This window comes from Saccopteryx bilineata, chromosome 10 (assembly GCF_036850765.1).
Source record: "Saccopteryx bilineata isolate mSacBil1 chromosome 10, mSacBil1_pri_phased_curated, whole genome shotgun sequence".
NCBI classification, from domain to species: domain Eukaryota; kingdom Metazoa; phylum Chordata; class Mammalia; order Chiroptera; family Emballonuridae; genus Saccopteryx; species Saccopteryx bilineata.
Window position 1 is genome coordinate 8904151 of NC_089499.1, and position 9884 is coordinate 8914034.

The 9884-nt window shown below is 46.3% G+C and overlaps 1 protein-coding gene across 1 annotated transcript; it reads left to right on the plus strand.

Annotated features, from left to right (window-relative positions):
- Positions 1-925: 925 nt before the first annotated feature.
- Positions 926-5974, plus strand: LOC136314508 (C-C chemokine receptor type 1-like). Its single transcript, XM_066245523.1, has 2 exons — positions 926-1004; positions 4840-5974. The coding sequence occupies exon 2, from the start codon at positions 4907-4909 to the stop codon at positions 5972-5974; it is 1068 nt and encodes a 355-aa protein (XP_066101620.1). The 5' UTR covers positions 926-1004; positions 4840-4906.
- Positions 5975-9884: the final 3910 nt, after the last annotated feature.

A 9884-nucleotide genomic window follows, 5' to 3' on the forward strand; every position in this document is an offset into this window, starting at 1 on the left:
AAGATTAGATCTGCTGGGTCCTCAGCTTTTTCACTTACAGCTGTAGCTATAAACTAGTTCTTCTTAAGCATTCAGCTAAATTGGGTCAGGGGTCCTTAGCATGGGCTGGCAAGCCAGCACAGAGACCTCCCGCCCTATATCAGTCCCCCTCCCATTCCCAGCCTTCACTGGCTCCAGGAGTTCTGGAAAACACCTTACTGCCACCTCCCTCACCCCAAACAACGCAAACTCATCGCCCTCCCCCAATGCCCTTAAGACAGATCTCACAGAGAGAAGTGCCACCAAGTGACCACAGAAAAAAGTTTACGTGGAACCCAGCATCATGGCAGTGTTTGGTGTCCTTACTACTCTTGCAAACTCACCTATGTAAAAAGAAGAATTTGCCTCCAATTTGCATTCTGAATGACTGAGATCCCTAGACTTCTGTCTCCATGGTTACACAGGAAATGAAAGACTTCCTACTCCATCAAAACCTTGAACCTGGAAAACAAAGACTATAAAAATTCTACAAACAAAGAATTTGTGCTGAAAATCCTTTCACACCAGAGTAAGTGGCACTTCTCTTCTCTGTCCAGTCGGCTTCTGTGGAGGACAATCTGCATGAATCCGTGCACACGGTGCGTCTGATGGCCCCTTCATGCACCTGCAAGGCAGTGACCTGCGTAGCAATGCTGAGAATAGGAGGATTTATATGATGGGCAATCAGATGTGAAATAATCATTTTTTGTTGTTATTAAAAAAGAAAAGCTTTCTTGAATGATGGGACTGACTAAGAAAGTTGTCAGAGCATTAAGGACAAGAGCCACTTTCTGTGGAAGGCTATTCAAGAGGAAATTACTTGCAAATCAACTGCATGGAAATGAAAATCATACATGGTGTAGCAGGAGGGAGCTAGGAATAAAAAAGTCTTTGCAGATGCGGGATGGTTTGAAACTCAACTATCTTCTTAAGAAGAGTAGAACCAAGGATTCGCCAACTCACATTGTGAGCTGACTTTAAAAGAGGTAGGATTTTCTTCCCTGAATTTAGGGAGGGGTCCTGCTGACCTCTTGGGATGCATTTTTTCTGTCCTACTAAAAAAAGTAGAAGCAAAATTTTGTTCTGAGAATAGTGGGGTTGGGGCTACTTGGAGGTATCTTCTTTAACTGTTTCCTCAGCCCCCAAATCTGGAGGGTCTCACATTTCCAGATTAGAAATTCCAAGTAGTGTGCATAGCCTGCCACCAGGCATTGTGTCACTCATCGACCTTTTTGTTCCCAATCTGACCAGCAGGACAGCTCTTAGGCTATTCAGACTGGCGGGGTGGCAGGTAGGCATTGATGTGCTGCTTGATATTTTATAATGGGCTTCCCTGAAAATTCCATAGCAGGCTTTCCTATAAAGCGAGCCCTGATTTCCAGTGTTGCTATATTTGTATGTAAACATGCCCAATGTGGTGGATTTCAAGCTACCAATATGCTGACTGTGGGGTTGGGGACACATGCACACGATTAGTTCTTATGACCCAGATAAAGCCAGCTGCCCCGCACCTCAGGCCCAGTGTCTTTACCCGCACAGACGGCCCTCCCTGCTCAGAGGCTCACCTACTCCCTGGATGCAGCATGATGGCACTGGAAGGTCCCAGGCTTTAGGGCCATAACTGACCATTGTGTAATGACCTTGGGGCAGATGCTAAAGACACAGGACAGCTTAGTGGGCTGGTTGGCTGCAACATGGTCCTTCGATTCTCCTTTAAGTCCCCGCCCCAGCCCCAATCCTTGGGGAGCAGTGTTATTGCATGGTGCCCACCTGTAGGGAAAACAGTGAATGGACTAGGAGGCCGGGGGGATGGAAGTTACTTTGTTTAATGGCATCTGACGATGCTGATTCAATGTGCCTTCTCCTTTGCCAAAGTTTCCCAAAGATGGGGCTCCCGGGTCAGTGTTGCACGAGCTGCTCCTGTGCTTCCAGCTGCCTGTTGCTTTGTCTCTAAACCCTGTGGTCCCCATGATACTGACTGCCAGCCAATCTGTCGGCCCTGGCCGTGGCTGCAGAAATCAGAAATTTTCACTCAGCTTTGTTACAGATGTCCAGCCCGGGTTTCTCCAGGAAGAGGGCTGATTACTCTGTCACAGGGCTAGGCCAGAGGTGGAGTGGGGACCCAGAGAAATGGATTTGGGAGGAAACCATAGGGCCCTAGCTGAGGTGTGCAACATCCCCCCTTATGGGTCTTAAGTTTCTAAGACCACTGCAGAAATATAAGTTCCTCAGCAGGAAACATTTACGCAGCGGTACATAAGGAAAAGCACCAGAGACTCCGGGGTGAAGGGAGTTATGATGTAGGCAAGTCCTGCTACATGACTGGTGTCTAAGTCAAAGCTTTCAAACTGGTGGCAACATAATGAAAATCTGAAAATGCAGCTCCCACTACTGTACATCATCCAGCAGAATTCCCTTTCTAGATTAACTACAGAGAGACCTGGCAGGGATCTTGGGGCAGGTACATCAGCCAGAATAGGATGGGAGACTGGACATTCTGGGTGTCTTGAGTCCTGAAGGAAGGGTAGATTCAAGTAAGGAGCTCCCCTGATGTTTACTAATGTCCTGGCTTTTGTCATACCTTACTTACAGTACTCCCTCAAGGTTACTGATACTTTCTCACATAACACATGAGAGATTGAAGTTCAGAGAGAGAGATTAACTCCTTCAAGTTCACAGAGCTGGTCAGTTACACCAAAGCCCATGCTCTGTTTCTGCTGGCATCTTTAGTAAGGATATGAAAGAGGACTGAATAGCAAGGGTGGGAAGTCATGTAAAGCAAACCATCTAGTGGTGCATTCTCATTTGTGTTTATTTGTTTCAAGGCAACGTTGGGTAAACTATTCCAGAGCTCATTTCTGAGAATTCCAGCTTCCACCTGGATGTGCAACACCGCATGGCTTCAGGCTGCTCTGAGCCAGTCCTCCCGAGAACCCCCTGTTTCTCACCAGGTCACCCGCTCATGCATCCTGCCTTTCCCCTGAATCCTCACAGCTGTCCCGGGGGCCAACTTAGTTTCTGCAGACCTACCTATACCCCATTAGGGCCGTGTGCCGTGACAGCACTACTGAGGTTTGGGGGATAATTTGTGCATTGTAGGACATTCTTGCCCCTGACAACCAAGTGATAGAAACATCCTCTAGGCTTAGTGACAACTAAATAGATCAAATGGCCACACAGAGTCATGTGCCCCAAGTGTCTTATGTCACTTCAGCAAAGAACCTCCTCAATCCCTGGCCTATTGGCTCAGTGGTAGAGTCTCAACCAGGCATGTGGAAGTCCTGGGTTCAATTCCTGGTCAGGGCACACAGAAGAAGATCCCATCTGCTTCTCCACCCTTTCCTCTCTCTATCTCTCTCTTCCCCTCCCATAGCCAGGATTCCATTGTACCAATGTTGTCCTGGGTGCAGAGGATGGCTCCATGGGCTCCACCTAAGGTGCTAGAACAGCGGTTCTCAACCTGTTGGTCGCGACCCCAGCCGGGGTAGAATGACCAAAACACAGGGGTCGCCTAAAGCCGTCAGAAATACATCTTTTATTTAAAAATGTATTGTATAATAAATATGTATTGGCCCTGGCCGGTTGGCTCAGTAGTAGAGCATCGGCCTAGCATGCAGAAATCCTGGGTTCGATTCCGGGCAGGGCACACAGGAGAAGTGCCCATCTGCTTCTCCACCCCTCCCCCTCTCCTTCCTCTCTGTCTCTCTCTTCCCCTCCCGCAGCCAAGGCTCCATTGGAGCAAAAGATGACCCAGGCGCAGGGGATGGCTCCTTGGCCTCTGCCACAGGTGCTAGAGTGGCTCTCGTTGTGACACAGCGACTCCCCGGATGGGCAGAGCATCGCTCCCTGTTGGGCGTGCCGGGTAAATCCCGGGCGCAGGCAGGAGTCTGTCTGACTGCCTCCGCGTTTCCAGCTTCAGAAAAATACAAAACAAAAAAATATACGTATTTTCCGATGGCTTTAGGCGACCCCTGTGTTTTGGTCCTTCGACCCCCGCCGGGGTCGCAACCCACAGGTTGAGAACCGCTGTGCTAGAATGATTCTGGTTGCAGTGGAGCAAGAGCCACAGATAGGCAGAGCATTGCCTTCTTATGGGCTTGCCAGGTGGATCCTGATTAGGTGCATGCAGGAGTTTGTCTCTCTACTGCCCTGTTTCTCATTTCAGAAATAAAAAAAAAAAAAAAAATAGAACCTTCTTAGCTCCAAAGGCCATTAAGATCCATTGGTCAGTTTTTGACACTCAGCCAGGACTGATTTCTCAACCATGTCCTCCTGTGCACTTCCAAATGCAAGGTCCCTGCTCTGTGATTGGAGGCTGAAAGTTCAAGTGGTTTCAAGAGTGGACGTGAGAATGATACACACTGGATTTGAGCACCAGCTCTCATTGTCCCAGATGTGTCCTACCCACTGCGAACTTCTCTGTCATCATGTGTAAAATGGGAGACATAAATGGTGCCCTTCCCGGATTCTTTAACACTGAGTCCAATGACAGGTCCGTGGGAATCATGAGGGAAGCGTTGGTGATGAAGAATGAGGTTGCTCTCCCTTTGTCTGGGTGCTCCATCCACGAGACGTTCCCTTCCCAACAGTCATTGCCTAAGTATTTGACTTCATGGTTTATGCACTCATTTGTTTATTGTCTCCCTCAACCCCTACATCCCCCCCCATTAAAGTACAATTTCCATGACAGTGAAGAAGACCTGGGGCCCCGTTGTTCAAGGTTGTGTCCCAGCACATGGTTCACAGTCCGCACTTTTGACTCAATAAACGGTTGTCATGTGGTTGATGTCATATAATAACTGCCCTGTCTCTGTTGTCCAGAGCCCCCTGCCTTTACCACCAAAGTAAACACAAAAACCATCTACCTGGACCAGCAGGAAAAAAGAGGATGGAAATTTCAAACATTTCAAAGGACTATGATGGGACCACAGAAGTCAACTACGGGAATACAACCCTGTGCCTATATGAAACCGTAAGATCTTTAGGAGCTCTGCTGCTGCTCCCTTTGTTCCCCCTGGTATTTGTCATTGGCCTGGTCGGCAATATCCTGGTGGTCCTGGTCCTCTTGCAACACAAGAGGCTCAAGAACATGACCAACATCTACGTCCTCAACCTGGCCATTTCTGACCTGCTCTTCCTCTTCACACTGCCCTTCCGGATTCACCAATATCGGAAAGATAACTGGGTGTTCGGCGATGTCATGTGCAAGTTGCTGTCGGGGCTTTTTTACTTAGGTCTGTACAGCGAGATCTTCTTCATCATCCTGCTGACCATCGACAGGTACCTGGCCATTGTCCATGCTGTGTTTGCCCTGCGGGTCCGGACCGTCACATTTGGTATCATCACCAGCGTAGTCAGCTGGGTCCTGGCCAGCCTGACTTCAATTCCAGACGTTGTCTTTACACATTCCCTGAGCATTAGAGGTCATTACACCTGCACCTCATTTATCCCTCGTACATACTACAGTCATTGGAGAGACTTTCTGGCTCTGAAACTGAACATCCTGGGGCTGGTCTTGCCTCTGGTGATCATGATCGTCTGCTACACGGGGATCATGAAGATTCTGCTCAGACGGCCCAATGAGAGGAAGTCCAAAGCCGTGCGTCTGATTTTTGTCATCATGATCATCTTTTTCCTCGTTTGGACGCCCTTCAATCTGACTCTGTCTATTTATGCTTTTGACGACGTCCTTTCAGTCAATTACTGTAACCACAAAGACCAACTAGCCCTGGCCATAAAAGTGACAGCCGTGATCTCCTACATGCACTGCTGTGTCAACCCCATTATTTATGTATTTGTTGGTGAGAAGTTCCGCGAGTACCTACGTGAGTTGTTCCACAGGCTCCAGTTCCTGAGCCGAGGGAAATGGCTCCCCTTCTTCCACACCAAGAACCAGGACAGGACCAGCTCCATCTCCCCATCTTCAGGGGAGCAGGAACTCTCTGACGGGTTCTGACTCAGGTCCCAGCAAGAGTGACCTTCCAGGCACAGTGGCTGTAGCTGGAGGGGAGGCAGCTTAGGGTGTCCCGGCTAGATCGTGACCACTGACCAGTGTGGAGCAATGCCACCTGGTGTTGAGGTAGATCATCTCTAGCCCTGAGTCTTCTCCATGAACTTCTAAGTGGAGACGAATGAGTGGGCTATGTCGTTCTGGATGACGGAGGAGAGGGCGTCAGCCATGGGCTTGGGCCAAACAGAGTTTCATGTTTGTGACTATAAACATTTGTAAACAAAGCCACTGAGCATCTCCTCACCTCTACCCACACCAACAGTGAACTTGGAAATAGTGATTTCCACAGTTTAGTCTCCCCTGCAGGGTTTAGGCTGCTGGAAGCCCTCAGGAACATAGAACTCATGATGGCAGAACTTGAGACCTAATGAAAATTAGAGTTGGGAAACTGTCCTTGGCAATGGCACTTTCATTAGAGAATATTTTTATACTGACTAAAATCAAGCAATTGAGGTCTAGTGGCAGATACAGACCTTGTGTATAAAAGGTTGTACATCTGGAAATAGCCATGGAAAAGTAGAGTCATTGTTTCAAAACCCCAGACTTCAAACTCACTTCTAAATTTCTTTACCCTATTACATACAATGTTCATTGTTGATGAACTTTGTTATACTTTATGTTTTCTCTTGTGCACATTCATAATTATAACAAAGATGTACTACTGTTCTCACCTTCTGCTCTTGTTCTTTTTAAAAGGAGCACATTCAATCAAGTTTCAAGCTCAATACATTATTTCAAACCACTGTTTATGGTGTCTGCACTGAAATCCTAAGCAGATGGACTCAAATTGACTCATATGCCCATTGTTGATTCCACAAATCAATTCACTCCTACATGGTGACTGAGGACCTGCTCCTGTCAATGCAACCCTCCAAGACTAGGCTCAGGTGGGAGGGGTGTTCTCTAAGAGCCCTGTGCTCAGTGAGGTGACAGCCACAAGGATGCCAACAGAGCCCAGGTCGGGTAGGTGGGCTGACACCAGGAATATAAAACCGCTGTGAGTAGAGCCTGCCACCCACACATGCACCGCACCTTTCCATGTGGCGAGATGCAGGGCAGCCTAATGAGATGGTCAGTTTGACCAGGGAAACAGGCCTAATAGAGATTCCTGGCACGGACTTGGAAGGCCAGCACCAAATCACTGTGTAGCTTTTCTTCACCTCCAAAGCATTTTGTCTTAGTTCTTAATTTAACAAATTAAAACCTTTTAGAAAAATAATTAGGTGTAACAGTGTAAGCAAATTTTGAATATAAAAAGTAATTTATTGGAAAAAAAATTGGCCGGATTATAAATTGACACATATTATAAAACATAAAACACAAAAATGTTAACACAGAGAAAAAAATGTGTATAACAAACTAAAAATTAAGACCAAGATGCTATCATCAACTCCCCTAATGTATCAGGATATTTTACAAATCAGTAGAAAAACCACTTGGATTATTCTATTCCATAATTATTCTATATGCCCAATTGTCAAACAATTAACAAAGATATTAACCAGTAAGTCATCGAAAAATGCAGTAGCCATTAATATGAAATCTCAATTACATTAGTAATCAAGGACATGCTAATGACAGTGAACCTCTTCTTTTGCCTGCTAAGATAATAACCAGATGTCAATTTTTTTTATTAATGAAAATTCCCAAAGCAGGTAAGAATGATGCGACACAGTCCCTGTCACATATTTCTGATGGAAATGTAAATCAGTGCTGTGTTTCTGAAAAGCGCTTTTGGCAGTGGGTACCGAGATCATTTGAAAAGCTCACCTAATTATCCTGTTTCCAGGATCTGTCACAGATAATGGGAAAAAGCAGCACATCTGGAAAGATCGATAACCGAGGAAGAGTTCAATAACTGTTGTTATTATGAGCTGGGATACGGATAGGAATGACTTCTAAAAAAATTTATTGACATGTGAATATGCTTATATTGTTAATGTTAAATAAAAAAGAAAAATACAGAACTTCTGGTTTATATTTTATAATATATATGAAGAAGACAAACACAGGGAAAAAATAAACCCAAATTTCTATGGGATTATGTGTGTATCACAGAGTTTAATGAGAGACATGACAAGAGATAAGACTAGGGTTTCCAAACTGTGTGCCGAGGCACCCAGGGCCACAGTAAACTCAGAGTTTCAATTTTTAAGGGCTCCACACTGCACCTGACATTTCCTGGACACCCTGGGAACTACAAGTAGGAGAAAGTTCAGAGTTTCAAAGTTAGTTTGTGGTGCATTCCTTTCAAAGTGGGCGTGTCTCTGCAAAGCCTGGTTTCCGGTGATTTGAGATAAATCAGTGTGGAACAGGAACTGAGAGGATATTGTCCCATGCTTTTCAACATCTGCACACCAGGTGTACATATCCCATTGGCATGGATTATTTAAAAATGAAATAAAATATCATTTTTTCAATAGATGTGTAATTTTAGGCATCTATAGACAAGATCACTTAAGTTGTTTGAATCTAAAGACTTCCTGAGGGGAAGAGTTCGGTTCTTCTTTTGTCTCCGGGCGCTGAGGAAAAGTACTGGGACATAAGGGCTCCGGGAACTGAGAAAGTCTGGGATCCTGAGGAATACGAGTGTGTTTAGCAACTGGATAGTTTGCAATTGTGGGAGCTGGTGGGTGAGTCTGTGCACGCTGTTGTCTGGCCACTAGCACAGGGAGGGAAGTCTCTAGAGGTCAGCCAAGTGGGCATTCAGGAAGGGACATTAGATACGGATGACAGCAAGGACAAAGTAGAAGGTGTCAGTAGAAAGGACAGTGACGTGAACGGAAGCTGCCCTTTCCCCATGCTGATGCTTGGACTCCTGGCCCAGGACTTCAGGCAGCAGCAGGACCTGCAGTCACTGTGGGTCCAGGTGCTGCCCAACTCCAGCAGCGGGAGCCAGCAGGTGGATGACAGTGCGTGGAGATACCACAGGGCCTGGCACTGTTTCCATCTTCTGAGCTCAACACTGTTGCTTCACCCTTACAAATGACTGCTAATCACTCCTCCCAGTGTACACTCACCTGCCCCTGCAGGCAAGGGATTCTGGGAAATGTCCATGCCACGCCCACTAGACTGACACTGGACAAAATCCCCAGAAAGTATGAGGCTTCTTTTCATCTGTGCACTCCTTGAGTGCTACCAATATATTTAAACAAGCACATCTAAAACAAAATTATTCTTTGTGATAAGAAAGAAATGAAGAAAGACTAGGGAGAGGGAAGAAAGAGAAAGAAAAAATGAAAGAGAAAGAAAAGGCTGCTCACTGGCAACGAGACTGTTGTGATGCAGTGAACGGAACCAAACACCAAATTGATTGAACTTGGGAAGCTTTATTCTCTGGCCAGTGGTCTGTCTGCTGCACTGAGAAAGCAACAAACAGCGATGAGCTCCAAGGGGAGAGGGGGTATCAAAGGTAAACCCCACAAGGTTACAATTTTCTCAGCACATTTGTACAATATCTTTGCAAAAGTTTTAAGGAGAATAAACCGCCTTCCTGCAATATCTGCAAGGCTGACGCACAAGGAATGCATCCTGCCTCTGTTGGCAAGATTAGATCTGCTGGGACCCTCAGCTTTTTTACTTACAGCTGTAGCTATAAATTAATTCCTCTTAAGCATTCACCTAAATTGTGTCAGGGGTCCTTAGCATGGGCTAGCACGCCAGCACAGAAACCTCCCGCCCTACATCAGTCCCCCTCCCATTCCCAGCCTTCACTGGCTCCACGAGTTCTGGAAAACACCTTACTGCCACCCACCTTACCGCAAACAACAACACCTCATTACCTGCCCCCGATGCCCTTAAGACAGAACCCGCAGAGAGAAGTGCCACCAAGTGACCACAGAAAAATGTTTACATG